General features: G+C 49.7%; 5 protein-coding genes across 5 annotated transcripts; 4 read left to right on the forward strand and 1 right to left on the reverse strand.

The window, feature by feature from the left end:
• The first annotated feature begins 437 nt into the window (after window positions 1–437).
• Window positions 438–1,464, forward strand: BU24DRAFT_425610 (uncharacterized protein). Its single transcript, XM_033528773.1, has 3 exons — window positions 438–913; window positions 969–1,231; window positions 1,291–1,464. Exons 1-3 carry the CDS (start codon window positions 618–620, stop codon window positions 1,392–1,394), a joined length of 663 nt encoding a protein of 220 aa, XP_033381386.1. The 5' UTR covers window positions 438–617; the 3' UTR covers window positions 1,395–1,464.
• An 82-nt stretch (window positions 1,465–1,546) lies between these two features.
• On the forward strand, window positions 1,547–3,606 carry BU24DRAFT_425611 (uncharacterized protein). Its single transcript, XM_033528774.1, has one exon. The coding sequence runs from the start codon at window positions 1,599–1,601 to the stop codon at window positions 3,585–3,587; it is 1,989 nt and encodes a 662-aa protein (XP_033381387.1). The 5' UTR covers window positions 1,547–1,598; the 3' UTR covers window positions 3,588–3,606.
• Window positions 3,607–4,789: 1,183 nt separating this feature from the next.
• On the reverse strand, window positions 4,790–6,818 carry BU24DRAFT_263196 (uncharacterized protein). The gene is made up of 3 exons (XM_033522524.1): window positions 6,164–6,818; window positions 5,834–6,102; window positions 4,790–5,777 (listed from the first exon to the last, which is right to left on the reverse strand). The coding sequence occupies exons 1-3, from the start codon at window positions 6,579–6,581 to the stop codon at window positions 5,013–5,015; spliced, it is 1,452 nt and encodes a 483-aa protein (XP_033381388.1). The 5' UTR covers window positions 6,582–6,818; the 3' UTR covers window positions 4,790–5,012.
• A 2,954-nt stretch (window positions 6,819–9,772) lies between these two features.
• BU24DRAFT_425614 (uncharacterized protein) lies at window positions 9,773–12,201 on the forward strand. Its single transcript, XM_033528775.1, has one exon. The coding sequence runs from the start codon at window positions 10,006–10,008 to the stop codon at window positions 11,992–11,994; it is 1,989 nt and encodes a 662-aa protein (XP_033381389.1). The 5' UTR covers window positions 9,773–10,005; the 3' UTR covers window positions 11,995–12,201.
• A 245-nt stretch (window positions 12,202–12,446) lies between these two features.
• BU24DRAFT_425615 (P-loop containing nucleoside triphosphate hydrolase protein) lies at window positions 12,447–16,271 on the forward strand. Its single transcript, XM_033528776.1, has one exon. It carries the CDS (start codon window positions 12,662–12,664, stop codon window positions 16,205–16,207), a length of 3,546 nt encoding a protein of 1,181 aa, XP_033381390.1. The 5' UTR covers window positions 12,447–12,661; the 3' UTR covers window positions 16,208–16,271.
• Window positions 16,272–16,338: the final 67 nt, after the last annotated feature.

Here is a 16,338-nt window from a genome sequence, read left to right on the forward strand (position 1 = left end):
CTTCTTCTACAGAAGGCCCGCTTTGAAGGTTCGGAACTGTTCCGAGATGGGACGTCTACTTCTAGGTTGGGATACGGGTTGTCCGGAATGGTGCGTCCACGATGGTTTGTTTGATGGATGTGTTTGCACCGTTGATGGGGTACTGAAGGGTCGATCGAACGGAGGTAGAGGGTGGCGTAGTAAACTTAACAATGCGAAGCAGATAATCCTGAGGATGGGGCGTGTTTGGTGGATCGGATCCCCGATGGGTGAACAGTGAAGTGGAATGATGGTCATTGGATGATACGGAGCCGGAGCTTTGTTCTGCCTAGCGCCATATCAACGGCTGTCCGAAGCGCTCGAGCCCCTTAATTCACTTCTAGACCCGGAGAGAGTGAGACCCTCCAGTTCACACTCCACATCTCACACCAACACTCCCTTGGACTCAACGTCTTCGCTTTTTGCGACCAACATTGGTCGCATTGTACATTTGCCGAGATCGCATAGCAGCTCGGCTTCCATTCTTTTGATAATGTTCTGAATTGTGATATTTGTGATACCCAGACCTTCATTAATACTACAATACAATACCTCCAGTTTGCGCAACGCGACGCGCCGTACATATACTTGCGAATACAATGGCAACATACGAAGAACCACAAAAGCCACTGCCGGCTTTCAAGAAAGAGACGGACGTAGACGATGCGCCGAACTGGGACATACCTGAGGAGGGAGCCGTGAGACAGCGGCGTTTTCGCATTGGAGGGGCAGCAACGGGCTGGGCAATATCAGATCGCTTCGACCGAATTCTTCCTCCGCATAAACGTTACCTAGGTCGCAGTCGCCGCACTTTGCTGATCGGAATTGGCGTTGTTTTCCTCCTACTTCTAGGGCTCATAATTGGACTCGCGGTCGGCTTGAGCAAGAAGTCAAGGTACGAGCATGCGCTGCCAGTCGGCATTCTTCCAAGCATGCTAATCCGTATATAGCGGTCCAAAGAATATCCCCCTTCCAAATGGCGCTGAAACATACACTGGTGATCTTACTTTCTACGACCCGGGCCTCGGTGCTTGCGGCATAGATTCCACCTCGAGTGATCATATCGTGGCTATTTCGCATTTCACCTTTGATGCGGCGCAGAAGGGGAGCGATCCGAACCAGAATCCCCTATGTAGGAGGAAAATTCGCGCTCGCAGAGTCAATGAAGATACGGGAAAGACTGTCAGCATCGATCTAACAGTCGTGGATAGGTGTATGTTTGACTCGAAAGCTGAAAGCCATCAATGATATGCCGATACTGACTTCGTTTAGGTACTGGCTGCCAACCTACTGATATTGACGTGAGCCCAGCGGTTTTCAATCAACTTTCAAATCCTGACTTGGGCCGTGTACCAGTCACCTGGGCGTGGCTATGAGTTTGGACCATTCTATTATTACGTGACCACTCTAGTCATTAATTCCAGTCAAATGTATGATGCATCCAACTATGACTCACTTGCAAAGTGCCATTTGTATCGATACTTCTCTCGAGGATCCTCCAGCACCACTTCCTGGATATCTTCGTCCATTTCAGCTTCATGCAACTACGTTAACGTGCAAAGATTCTTGCGTGCTCTCTCATGCAACGTGAAGAACGCCCAGAGAGTAAATCGGGGAGTCGTACCCTCCTTCCGCGATTGTTTATCCATCGGAGCCACGAAGAACCAAACGTGCCATATACTGATCGTCCCGCGATATCATCTCCAGTTTTCACACCTGGCGTGCGACCACCCCCTCATATCCTTGAAAGGGTATCACGCAGCTTGCATCGAAAACGGCAAACTAGCAGCAATCGCAGTAATCTTAGTTATTCGCCATCGATATACCCTGAAGATCAGCCCGAGTATCTTCCTTCGCCGGAATCGCGCAAAAAATTGACTCCCAAAGGGCTCTTCGCTCAGCCCAGGGCAATCAATACTGAGAATCAAGCACAAAGACACCATAGCCCTTCTCGAATCTTTGAGCGCCCCATCGTCTCCCGCCTTCCTCCGCTCGCCGGCAAGAAATCACCCACAATGCCTACTCTATCCTACACCGATGGCACACGCAGAGAGCACCAAGAAAATCACCGCGGCGGCATGCCGACGAGCGTACAATGGATTATAGTCGTGATTTTAACTGGACTATCCGTGTTAGGCCTATTGGGCTTTTTGGACATCCATCCGCCAGCCAAAGAGAAGTTGCCTTTGACCACCGAAACAGCAAGCGTATCGACGAGTATTCTACTGGAAACTGCAACATCGAAGACGACTAAAGATACTAGCAGTGAAACAACGCACGTCAACTATACTTCACCCTCGACATCAACAACGACGACGACTAAAAAGAGCGAATCGAAATCCATCTCGACTTCAGTCGCACCGTCAAAATCAACACCACATCCAACATCTACGACAAGTCAGGAGCACAGCTCGAAAGCGTTACCCGTACACGTAAGGGCAACACAAACAGCGGACTCATTGAGCATCAACGTACGCGATGTGGAAGATCAGATCCAGCAGCGTGATCGGTACTCTGAAGAAGAACCAAGTATCATCGTCCCAGAAACTTCCTCCACTGTGCCTCCATTCATCAAGACCTCAGCATTGTCCATATCCTCCCCTGACTCCCCTCACGATATAACCAACTCACCTCCACCATCTCTGACTCCCCTAACGACAACCTCACCCCCAAACCACGCCCGCGACTTCCCCCTCTCCATCAAAAACCCCCTCACCCACTTCCCAACCCCAAACCTCCCCTCCGCCCTGATATCCTCTCTCCACTCCAAAGCCACCTCCCTCATCCCCAAGCCCAACCTCGACCTCACAGTCCGCATCCCTTTCGCCCGCGTAACCGACATCCCGGACCTACACCTCCCCCCAGCCATGACAACCCGCCCGCCCCCCAACTTCGACATCCCGAGCACCAGCGCCGGCGCCTCCACGGCCATCAGCCCCTGTCTGTGGGTACTCATCGCGATCTACGGCGCCGTGCTGCTCGCCCTCATAGCCATCTTGTCGTACGCCGCACACATAGTGTTCAAGTATAAGAAATCGATCGACGACATCGTGAACACGGGGAGGGAGGCGAAGGCGTACGTCGAGAAGATGATGCGGGAGGGGAAAGACGTGCTGGTCAAGGGCTTCGACGGACTGCAGCAGAAGCTTGTGGATAAGCTCGCGAGCGGGCTGAAGGGGATTCCGGGCGTGAAGTTTGATTTTGGGGACTTCAAGCCTAATGCTGTGAGGGCGGTGGAGGGGGTTGGGGATGCGGATGGGGTGGAGGAGGTGAGGACGCACTGTGAGAGCTTGACTGGTGGAGTGGCTCCGACGCCCATACGAGACTCGCGGTTCATGTACAAGCGTGTCACGAGTGCGTCGATTATCAATCACCACGGCCATACAACGCCAATGTGCAAAAACTTGCTCTCTGCGACTCCAACTCCAACTTCAACTAACACGGTCACGGTACTCGCAGAGCCAGTCTTGCAAGCAGGCGCCGCGTTCTCTACATCCCCATTCCCATTCCCACTGCCATTGATCTTGGCTTTTGTTGTCTTATTCCATTCTTTGTTTGGCAGGTTCTAAAGGGCGTGCTGGACATGCAGCATGCTCCGGCTATTCTTACTATCTCGGTTCATTTGTTTTTCCTTTTTCCTAACACGAAATAATACAGTACGGTAACGAATCACTAGACGGGCTATTATGATTTTCCATAGAGACGAGAGCGCTTGTCCCGGCTAGATATTCAATTCATTCAATATTGTTACACAGTTATACTACATCAAACCCCATCTTCTGTCATTGATATTGAGTAACGCATGTTTCACACCTTCCGTTCTTCGCTTGCCATCCCTCAGGATCGTGCCGCGCCCATAGCACCAAGAAGGATTGAGTCTCCCAAAGCTTATTCTATCGAATCCTCATCCTCGCTTTCTTAAATTGCAAGGCAGACTTTGTGAAAGTGATTAGGCAACAGGTTCGGCGACTTTGTCATTACGAGTTCCTGGGAAATATCGATATCATCGGTCAATCTATCGGATACGTCCCTCAATGATGGTCGGATAGTACCAGTTTGGAAGGACGTCGAAGCTCCAAGTCAATACATGAATTCACTAGCCCCGTCTGGCGGATTCCTCTCGGCGAACCAATTGCATAGTACCATTGCCGATTCTATGCGTGTTTACTATTGTTTCAAGTCACCCAATGCGGTCCAGTGGCGTCGCTGCAACGACTTCGCATGAATTGGTTACACCTTGATGGTCGAGTGAAGATGGAATTTAAGGCCGTATGTCTGAATCTGGATAATGGAGTAATAGTAGTGGTATCTTCGAGTATATCACGCTAGGGTAAACCAGGGATGCTAGTCGGTAGAGTCGCAATATTGGTATGCAATAGCCTGCCGTATGCATTGAGGACTGCTGCGTCCGTACCAATCGGAAGTTTGTCACTTGACGATCCTCTGACGATAAAACGTCGTGATGATCTATGTTTAGAAACGGTCCCTCCGAGCTTTCAAACTTTCAATGAGGTTCATAGCGTGCGGCGTATTGGATTGAAAGTTTGACGTGTGATTTCATGAATTATGTATTGTAGTGGGTTCGTATCGTACTGCTCATTCGTGACATACCTCGTACGTCTTAAGCGAGACCCTAAGTCTAGAACAATCTCCACGGCGAACAGCTCCTAGCTATGGATGCGCACATTTGGTCATGATGGATGATGGATGATATTTTCTTCGATCGTGGTGTGATGTCGCCTGCACGTGACCCTTTGGAGCGTTTGAAGTGCCGCCGGAGAAATACCCGAAAAGTTCGACATGAATGTAACGCAGAGTCGCTGACTCGCGGATTACTTTGAGCCAACGCCAGTTAGCGAGCCCTATACCTCTGCTTCTAGGCTTCGACTCTTGGGAGAGGAATATTGGAAAAATTGGTGGCGTCCACCTGCTCGAAGAGTGACGAGAATGAGTATTAGTTCAGTCAGTCCCAGGCTAGGGAATGATGTCTATATTTAGAACAGAGCCATCTCCATGTCCAGATCGTGCGCAACTTGCTCGATTGATCTGCCCCGTCCATTGGCCCATAATTCGCGCAGAACAGTCGCAGGTCCGCCGTAATAGGGATCTTCGTCTAATGCTCCATCGGCGAGTGCTATGATGCAGTCACCAATGAAAGTCTTGTCATAATCGGTGAGACATGACGGCTGCGATCCAGCAGCGACCAAAGGATAGAGCAACGGCCGTCTGATTTCAGCAGATTTGTCTTCGAGTAGAGGCCTGAGTTCATGCGCAATGACGAGTATCTCCTGTACAACTGCGATGATGGCAGGGCCGTTCTCTGTGGGTCCAGCTTGATATTCCGGGCGCTGATGCGCATCGCTTTCCAACATAGCGTGCCGAATTTTCCACTGCCTTGCCGAAATAATCGCTGCGGCACGATTTGCCTTCCAGATCTTGCATTGCGTTGGAGAGCCTTGAGTGACAGGCCAGGCGTGCAAGCGTTCCTCAACATCAGGCTCCATAATGCAGGAAAATAAGTCCATTAACGAACAAGGCAGACCGGTTATGTCTTCGATGCCATCTCGGGAGCGATTGTAGTCTCTCCATAAATTGAGTTGGGGGGTTTTGCGTCCAAGAGTATGGGTTGGTATATCGAGAGTGCTGATGAGGTGTATGAATTCCTTGGTCTCGACATCAGTCCTTGCGAAAACTTGTCGTTCTGAAAGTATTGAGACGAGTCCATTGAGATGTATCGTCCAAGGCATGCCTAGATTCATCTGCAGCGTCTTAGTCTCATACAATGTGCAAATAAAGGGGGTTATGTCTAGCATACGCTGATGGAGCAAAGCAGAACTCCTGCATAGCATGTATTGGCCTTGTCTAAGCTCGTCGGGTCTGAAAGCTCTTTTCGGAACATCTGTATGCTTCTGCTGTAGTATTCATCGACATATGCGGCATGCTTAGGGTCCAGGGTAATTTGATACGTTAAACAGTTGATCAAGAGTGGCTTCGAATTACTGCAGTCACGCAACAACGTAACTGCATCATCCTCTGTGGCAACGCCCATGTTGGATCCAAGTGTGAGGTTTCCCCAGTTCAGGACTGTCAATACATTAGTCTTCGGGCAGACATTCAAAGATATTAGCTACATGAGCATACTCACAATCACACATCACGTCTCTTTCGTACTCGGTCAGTGAATCAAAGCTCTCCTGTCCTATGTACTTCAAAAGGCGTTCTGTGCTCACCACAAAATTCGCATTCGTCGACTTCCCTGGTAGAGAGGCCGATGTTGTACTTCGTGGTGAGGAAAAATTCGTTGTACTCTGTGGACTTTGTGGACTCCTTGGACTTCGTGAACTTCTCTTGCCTGGCCTGCTGTCCGTGACGACGAAGCCTTTCCTGTGAGCTGTCCATCTCAATCGCACCCCATAGCCTTCGCAGCGCAATCCAAGGTTGGCACATGTGTTGCAGAAGGGCCGTACCTCATCGCACTTCTTCCGACGTCCACGACAGGTCCAGCAACCGGTTCGGGTGCGAGTCACTGTGCGTTTATTTGAGTTCGACATGTTGCGTGACATATCGCGCTGTGCTCAGAGACTGATATCCACAGTAAGAAGAGACAAAATGCCATGCACCTGAAGGCACGATGATATTATATCATATCGTGTTAGTGTTAGTGTTGTGTACATTCTTGGTCGATGGTAGGCTAGTCTAAGGGCGCTCCCATTAGAGAAGTAGTTAGGGTAGTTTGACTGGAGACAAAAAGATACGAGCCAACCACCTAGCTGAAACGGAAATGCACACCGAGAAGGAGCCACACTTGCGTGGCTCCGTGGCTCAGCAGGTATGCTGCAATTGGCCGTCGAGCAACCGTGGTGCTATGAGTCCTCATTTCGAGGTGAGATTAGGGTACCTTTGGGGAAAGGCAAATACTCCGTGGCCGCTTGGTGGTTGAACGCACTTCAAGACTCACAAACCACCTTTGAAAATGCCCTGATGGCGAATCTGCAGACAGATCAGAGCATGCATCGGTCCAAATTGACTTCGGATTATTCAAGTGGGATTGTCGTTTTTCCAGCCAAAAATAGGTGCGTCTAACCCCTCCAGCGACCCCCTGATGTGCAGACAGTGCAGACAGCGCAGTGCGACAATGCAACCATACGTCAAGCTGAAGGGTCCGAGCGAGGTCCAAACCGCTGGGAAATATTGATCACAGGTATCAGAAATGTGCCGGGGCTGACACCGACGGATTCCTCGGCACCCGTTCGGGGGGTGCGCCGTTGAGTTTGGCGGTAGAATGTTTGATGCTATTGCTCTTTGTGCCTTGCCCGAGCCATCAGGGTCTATCAAGCAACCCATTCTTCTTCTTGAAGGGCGTACGTAGTACGTAGGCACAATGTTAATTTCCTATGTCATGGACGCTAGATTTTCCAAGATCGAGAGACTTGAGATAAATTCGATTAGTAGGAAAAGACATGTGGAGATGGGATCGATGCAACCTACTCGGTGCAAGCTGGTAGTTACATAATTCGAATATACTTCAAACACACACTTTGAGAGATGGAGAGTACGCAGTTCTGAAAGGAGGGCATCACAGCAGGAACCTCGGTATGTAAATATATTCATCCATTTCTTCTTTCCCAGTCTGCCGTTAACTGGCAGGATGAGGGAATACTACAATTAGGAAACTTCAACCGCCAGAAACACGAGAGAAACTACCTAGGATGGCAATTCCATTCGGCCTTTCAACAACTGTTCGCAATAATGGCGCTCTAATAACAGACTGCTGCTGTTCATGTCTTGTCGATGTCCTAATATTAGTAGTGGAGTTTGGGTATGGATAGCACGTGGAGAACTGTGGACTACAAGAACTACAAGAGCCTACAGCAGTCTACATGAGTCTAATCCACGCGAGGATTCTCTTGAGGCTTGAGCAATCTCGCGTCGAAGCCAGCGTTCTTACATACTAGATTCGGTTTAGTGCGGTTGATACACTTGGACCGGAGTAGGAAATGCTATGCTCTTTACCGTTTAAGTACGGCACGCTGCTGCAGGTCCCCACATATCCAATTCACACGTTCTATGTCTTTTGCATTTGCCTATGGGTGTTTAAATGCTGATAGGCATGCAAATTTTTGACAAGTTTCTGTTTCCGAGAACCTGAAACCGCTGTGATTAGACGTGCAGTAACTACGCATGACGGTTGTTGATCTCTGAATACTGAGTCACTGACTGATGCAAAGAAAACTACCTACCTATCTACCTAGGCTATTCCTACTTGTAGGAGTATCCACTCCGACAGTCCAAAGCATAAGCGACCCGGCAAGGATCCAATTACAGATTCGACAATTACGTTTTTAGCAAGATATAGCTTACAAAATATGATGTACATAGCTGGTTAGTCGAATTTCAAGATTGAAAGACCCCTGAATCCATCCATCGAACAACCTGTCTTACCACAACTTTACCAACAATTCCTCTTCAAAACCCTTCCATAGATCCTCGCCAGTAACTGCCTTGCGTTTCGCCTTGGGAATCTGCCTGGTCAAGCAAATGTGTAGGCAGAATATACCAAGCCCTTAAGCTTGGATCGACATCACTCCATTCATTACTCAGCTCCTCAATGAGGCAACTCTTCTGCCCATGATGCAGCCGCTTCCACACTGACTCATGCGTACCAGGACAATGCGGCTCTCTTGACGGAAATGCCACGGTTTTGCCGTTTGGTCGGAATTGCATCGTAGAAGAAGACCCACAATAGCTCGCTCAGATCCCCTAGCTTTGTATTAATTGTATCTGTTAAGAGCTTGGGTAGGTATTTTTACTCTGCCTAATTCTGCCAGCGCCATCTTCTCTATTTGAAACGAATCCCAGCAACATGCCCTAAGATCGGATTCTGTCACCCGCTGGCCTTGCGCAGGAACGTGATAGTTGCCCAGATCTGGAAGAATGGAATTTCCTCTATGGGAAATGACATCTGAAAGGTCCATTGTGGTTAGTTGCCAGTTACATGCTTTACCAAATGCTTCGAAGCCCATTCTACATAGTCCCAAAGCAACGCATACGTCGAGACTTATTTCTACACATATACCGCCATCTTCCGTCAAATCCTTGAATGCAGCACTGTTCTTCCAATCTCTTGGATTTATATCGCACGAGCCAATAGGAGAATTTTAGTAGCTTACTAAAGTGTTGGAATCGGAGGTACCAGATTCTGATATGATAAATGCATCAATATCGACCAGGAAGCTACATGTCAAGTGCACTTACTAATTCGCCAATGTCGATGGCATGAGAGATCATCTTCGTCGAGACGATTAAGAATGTATCTGGTAGTAGCCTGTCGCCTAAGTTCTACTCAAAGAATTACTCACAGTGCCTGCCATTCAATACGCCAAATACTCGCAACGTTATTTTACAATGTTTACCGATCTATGGTGATCAAAATAGGTAATCATACAAGTTCCCCGGAAGCATCCAAATTGGTGGTGCGAAATCCAGGCATTGTCCTTCTGAAGCTGTTGGACAAAGCGAGAGACACGCGAGCCGCATACTAGTATGAAAATTTACGTTCAAATTCCAAGATTCAGACCTACAAAATAGGAGAAGCCATAAATATAAGCCGACGAAGAATGAATATGAATATATAATCGAAAATGGTCAACACGTGAACATGTGATATCTTCAGATCCCGATCAGGCTAGGCTCTTCAGCTAATGTGAGTGCCACGCGTCTTGTGGTTCTCAGTAAGAGTGACTTGAGTACCTAGTTACGAGTATATACCAACATTCCTAACCACGTCCTCAATCATGTCCCCGACATTCCTATTAATTCTACCCTCCTAGCCTATATCATCGACATCGCATCTTCCTAACACCTCCATAACATGGGGTGAAGTTGGTCGCACCCTCGTATTTGAGCAACAGAACCCCACCATCTCATCCGCATAACTACCTCCGCCTCCCTAGCTAGACAAGGGAGAAGCTCCCCACAAGGCTGAAGATGTCTTCGGTCTTTGCCTCCATCGTGAGGCCTGGGCGACCTCCTCGCGCGAATAGTAATCACACGAATGCCTCCGCTGATATCCTACAACCACCGTCCCCCGAGACCGTTGCCGCTGACGCGGACGAGCCCGACCTGCGCGAGTTGAACGCTTCCCTACAAGCCCTTATCGAAATCTTTCCCGATATACAGCCTGAGGTCTTTCGTGAGATGTTGCAATCTTTCAGTGAGGATAGTAGATTGCAGGTTGTAACAGAGACGCTTATGAAGCATCGTAAGAAATGGGTGCGGGGTCGGTACCGGATGCCAGCAGAGCAGGAGGAGCAACAAGAGGCAGCACACCAGTACAAGTACCGTGATGCTGATCAGCAGAAGGATACACGCGGGATTCCTCTAGCCTTGGAAGATACCTTTAGGTCGAAAGCCTACCGTGAAGCAGCCAAAGAGGCGCTATACCATGAGTTCAAGGGCTTGCGGCATTCTACCGTGAAGGCAGTACTTGCAGAATATAACTGGGGATATTCCCAGGCAAGGCCTACTCTATTGACACTGTCATCTAGCAGCTGGCGCTCGTCAATAACGAACTTTTTCATGCGGCGTAAGGCGCCAAGTGCGAAAGATCATCCTCACGTAGTCTGGACAACCCTGGATGCGAAGAACGGCCAGCAAAAGATCCCACTACTTGTGAAGACGCGGAGCAGAGAACTGGACCATGAACTTTATCAAACGCTCATAGCACCAGAACTCGAGAAGCAACGGATAGAACAAATTTCACTAGACAGAGAACTTGCCCTGAAATTGAACGAAGAAACCGCAGAAGAGCTGGAAGAGATGTACGATTGCGAATGTTGTTTCATTCCAAATACGCTTGATCAGATGTCCACCTGTGACATGGATGGCCACTACATCTGCTTCCGTTGCATTCGCTTCGCCATCAATGCCGCGTTGTATGATCAAGGCTGGGCACGCAATATGAATACCGAGCTTGGTACACTTCGCTGCATTGCTCCGATCACAGACGGAACCGATGATTGCACGGGATGCGTGCCTCTTTCTTTCGTAAGACGTGCGCTACTTGAAGAAACAGACGGCCAGGATACGCTGCACAAGCTCGACGAACGCTTCTCATCTGAAGCACTGCTCAAGTCCCAGTTACCACTCTTGCATTGCCCCTTTTGCTCCTACGCCGAGGTAGACGAATTGGCTCTTCCGGGCAATAACCTTCTCCGAGGCCTACGCTTGAAACGAAGGCCTCTTCTTCTCGCTGTTCCTTTGCTTGAGCTCTTCTGTTTCGAAATCTTCCGCGTTGTTCTCCAGGTCCTTATCCTTCTGGTTTCCCTGATTGTACTGATGAATTACCTGCTCCCAACGCCATTCTCTTTCCTTAGGCCTCTGAAATCGAGCATTCGCCAGATCCATCTAAGGCGTCGCGGCTTACGATTCCAGTGTCTTTCTCCACAATGTGGTCGTTACTCCTGCGTTTCCTGCTCTGCGCCATGGCACGATCCACACGTCTGCTATTCGTCACAGTTAGAATCTCTACGTGCGACGCTAGACCGCGCAACAACAGATGCCATCAAGCGAACGTGCCCAAAGTGCAACCTAGGCTTCGTCAAGCTGGAGGGTTGCAACAAGCTTGTCTGCTTGTGCGGGTACGTCATGTGCTATGTCTGCCGCGAGGGCCTAGGTAGCCAAGGGTATACGCATTTCTGCCAACACTTCCGGGACACACCAGGTCGACCCTGTGCCGAGTGCAACAAATGCGATCTCTACCGCGTAGAAGACGACGATCTAGCTGTTGCGAGGGCCAAAGAGGTCGCGGCGGCAGCATGGTGGGAAAAGCAAGGCAACACCACCGGCAAGGATCTCCAGAGAGAAGTAGCTGGAGAATTGAAGGTATACCAAGACCGGAGTACCAAATCTATACTACGATTCTGGAGGAATTGGGAAGTTTGGCTGGAGAAACTCATAGAAGCGCTGGTGGTTTGATGCCTCGTACTCCTCTTTCTCTTTCCTTCAGCGACCTCGGGCTTACAGGCCCATGGTCTGTTACTCGATTTAATGGCTGCACCTTGAAGGCTCTTTTCACGATATGATACCCACGCCCTGATATGCAGCGTCCTTATGATGTATTATAGTCCTTACTCTACCTACAATCCCGCTCTAATCAATGATATCATACATGTTCAAGACCACGAAAACAATAATTTGTCAATTTTATGAGTATCTAATTTGATACATTTGGCTAAAATTAACAGCAATAACAATGAACCTACCGCTATTATTTAATTCAAAGGCCGTTCTCAATCTTGGTTACTATGATTCACTAAATGCGAATAGAAGCTAAGACCTGCCTAAAAGCAGCCGCTGAGGGACGAACATTTGCCACCACGTGAAAGCGCGTTCTCGCGACTGGTTCCGCCACGCCGTAAACCTGGAACGCTGGTTCCAACTCCATGTCCCAGGTTTAATGGAAGAAGAGCTCCATGCACCTCCTTGAACTTCAATTGTAAATAAGAATACCATCATAAGCCCCTTGACAATCTGGATGCGACGGCTCCACTGCAGATCCTGAGAAGATCGCTTTACGTCATTACATCACCGCCATCTCTCGCCAACATCGCAAACTACATATGCCCTCGGTCGCAATGCTACAATGCCACGAATGAAAGCAGCAACGGTCTCAGACCAGGTCATTAGAAAGCGCAAGCGAAAGACATCCGAGCAACAGTCTCCCGCGGAAGAACCTCCAGATCATGCCACCCAGACCAATGACGCATTAGAAACCGAGACAATAACCACGACAACGACAACGACCACGACCACGACCACGACGGTACCGACCAAAACCCACGATGGTGGCAAGAAACCTCGCAGAACGCCGTCGCAGAAGAGTGGAGAGAAGCCCGCGCTGGTCCGCCACGGGTCTTCTACCATCATCGAGTCCGCCATCCCGTGGCCCGACCATTTTACGGAGCTCTCGCGAGTCTATCGCGCGTTGAACCTCGTCTATACGTTTTGTTGCACGCGGAAGCACTTTGCGACCACCTTCGATAATTTGAAGTCGACGGTGGAGGCAAATATAAAGAAAGAACTCGTCATTGAGGATGTGGCTCAGATCACGGCATTGCTTCCGCGGGCGATCAATTTCGCCTACGTGGACGAGGCCATGCTACAGATAAACTTGATGGGGCAGGAGGATAATGCCAGGGGTAGGAGAGCAAATGAGTTCATCATTGCGGAACCGGAGCTTGATAAGACTGGCCACACCGAGGTCCTGCTGTTCGAATTCGTCGATGGCGATCTGAAGCGTCAAGTTCAGCATGCGAAGACCGGGGAGCCGACCAAGGCAGTGCAAAAGCTGAGGAATGAGGATTTGAAGATGCCAGTATACAGTCAGAAACAGATGATGCGACTTATCGAGAAGCGCAATACCAAGTTCATCTCGGCAGTCAATGCATTCCTCAATGATTGCGCCACTGACGGCGATGATGCTGTGGAGAAGATCAAGGACATGTCTGTCGCTTTTATACCAGCGCCTTCAAGCAGACCTACCTCTCCTGGGCCTGACCGATCTCGGTTGCCCCTGACTATACCGACTGAACGGAAAGCCATACCGGAAATCATTGAAGAAATGAAGAGCCTGGAATGGTACACTGGACAGATCGTACCTGACGGACACCGGGTGTTCGATCCTCAACCTCCGATTTATGGAGATCTCAAGTTCCAGCTTTCCCAGAATATGGTGAATGCTTTGTACAACACTCGCAACATCACACAGCTCTATGCGCACCAGGCGGAGGCAATCAACAATCTACACGACGGCCACAACGTTATTGTGTCGACGTCAACGAGTTCCGGAAAGTCGCTGATTTACCAGATACCCGTCTTACACCAGCTCGAACAGGACTTCAATACCCGCGCAATGTATATATTCCCTACCAAAGCCCTTGCTCAGGACCAACGACGCAGTCTCAAGGAAATGCTGCGTTTCATGAGCGGTCTAGAAGAGACCGTTGTAGAAACATTCGATGGCGATACCCCAATGGCGGATCGTAATTACATTCGCGATGAAGCGCGGATTATATTCACAAACCCGGATATGTTACACATCACCATACTACCTCAAGAAGAAGCCTGGAGAAGCTTTCTGCAGAACCTTCGTTATGTTGTAGTAGATGAGCTTCACGTCTACAATGGACTATTTGGATCCCACATGTCGTTTATAATGCGACGGTTACGAAGGGTATGCGCGGCTGTCGGAAACACGGATGTGAAATTCATCTCCTGTTCAGCGACGGTGGCCAATCCTGAAGAGCACATGAGAACCATTTTTGGTGTGGACGAGGTCAAATTGACTGATTTTGATGGCTCTCCATCTGGACGGAAGGAGTTTCTGTGCTGGAACACACCTTTCAAGGATCCTGGAGATCCAACATCTGGACGTGGAGACAGCATGGCTGAGTCTGCAAAGCTCTTTTGCCAGCTGATTCTTCGGGGAGTGAGGGTGATTGCATTCTGTCGCGTGCGCAAGCAGTGCGAAGCCTTGCTATCAGCCATCAAAACGGAGCTTGGAAACTTGGAAAGATCGGAAGTCATTGCACGGGTGATGTCGTATAGAGGTGGATACACACCCCAAGACAGACGACAGATTGAGCGAGAAATGTTCGACGGGAAACTGGTTGGCATAGTCGCGACAAGCGCGCTGGAACTGGGTGTTGATATCGGATCATTGGATGCCGTCATTACTTGCGGTTTCCCATATACGATAGCCAATCTCCGACAACAAAGTGGACGAGCTGGCCGGAGAAACAAGGATTCATTGTCTGTCTTGGTTGGCGACTGTTTCCCGACTGACCAATACTACATGTCTAACCCAGACGAGATCTTCACAAAACCCAATTGCGAGCTCCAGGTGGACCTCGAGAATCTACTCGTCCTAGAAGGTCACATACAGTGCGCCGCTTATGAGATGCCGATAAATCCCCAGGCTGACACTACTTACTTTGGACCACTACTGCCGAAGATTGCTCGAGAAAGGATGAGGAGCGACGAAGGCGGCTTTTATCACACCAACGAACGGTTCCTCCCTCAACCGTCCCGCTTCGTCGCCATACGGGATACAGAGAACGATCACTTCGCCATCATCGATATCACAAACGGCAAGAACACCGTGCTCGAAGAGTTAGAGGCGTCACGAGCCTTCTTCACAATCTACGACGGCGGCATTTTCCTACATCAGGGCAACAAGTATCTCGTCAAGGAGTTCAGCCAAGAACGTATGATCGCCAAAGTCGAGTTCGTCAAGGTCGACTGGACAACACAGCAGCGCGACTTCACAGACATTGACCCTGTCGAAACGGAAGCCATACGGCGCATACCGGGCTCTCGATCAAAAGCCTTCTACGGCTCCATCAAGATCCAACAGGTCGTATTCGGCTTCTTCAAAGTAGACAAGAAGAAACGAATCCTCGATGCCGTCCAAGTCGACAACCCCCCGATCATCCTGCACTCAAAAGGAATGTGGCTCGACGTCCCAAAATCCGCATTAGAAATCCTGCAATCGCGAAACCTCAACATCGCCGCAGCGATCCATGCCGCCGAACACGCTGTCCTCTCCCTCATGCCCAACTACGTCATCTCCATGCCGGGAGACGTCCGCACCGAATGCAAAGTCGCACTCAAGGAATTCGCGAAGAAAGAAACGTCGCGGAAACGGCCGGCACGGCTTACCTTCTACGACGCCAAGGGCGGCGCCTCGGGGTCCGGCATCAGCACCAAGGCATTCGAATTCATCGACGACTTACTCAAGCAGGCGTGCGAGAGGGTGCAAACTTGTCACTGCTTGGAGGGGTGTCTCGAATGCTGCTGCGATGAGCGATGTAAAGAGGCGAATGCCGTCATGAGCAAAGCTGGGGCTATGGTCGTCATCATGTGTCTGCTTGGCAGAGAGAAGGAGATCGACACTGAGGCTCTTCCGTGGGGAGAGGACGAAATGGCACCTGCGGGCATCGAGACGGTGGTCGTGGCTACGGAGGTCAGGGCGAAGAGGGGTGCGTGGATTGATGGGGTCTGGGTGAAGAGTGAAGTCGAGGAAGATGGGATCGATGCCACAGAGCCCGAGGATGAGTTTGCACGGAGTGTGAGGTTGTTCGGCGGCGGGGAGAAGGATGGGCCAACTATGATTGGTGTGCATAAGTAGAGGATGGTAGACTTGGATGAGATAGATGCTTGCGATTAACATTCATGATAATGACGATAATGATGGTTTCTTCGCTTCTAGCTATAAGTCTTGCCTTTCCTTGTGCCGACTACCGTCCATAAACTGTAATT

The sequence above is a fragment of the Aaosphaeria arxii genome (assembly GCF_010015735.1).
Source record: "Aaosphaeria arxii CBS 175.79 unplaced genomic scaffold BU24scaffold_7, whole genome shotgun sequence".
NCBI classification, from domain to species: domain Eukaryota; kingdom Fungi; phylum Ascomycota; class Dothideomycetes; order Pleosporales; genus Aaosphaeria; species Aaosphaeria arxii.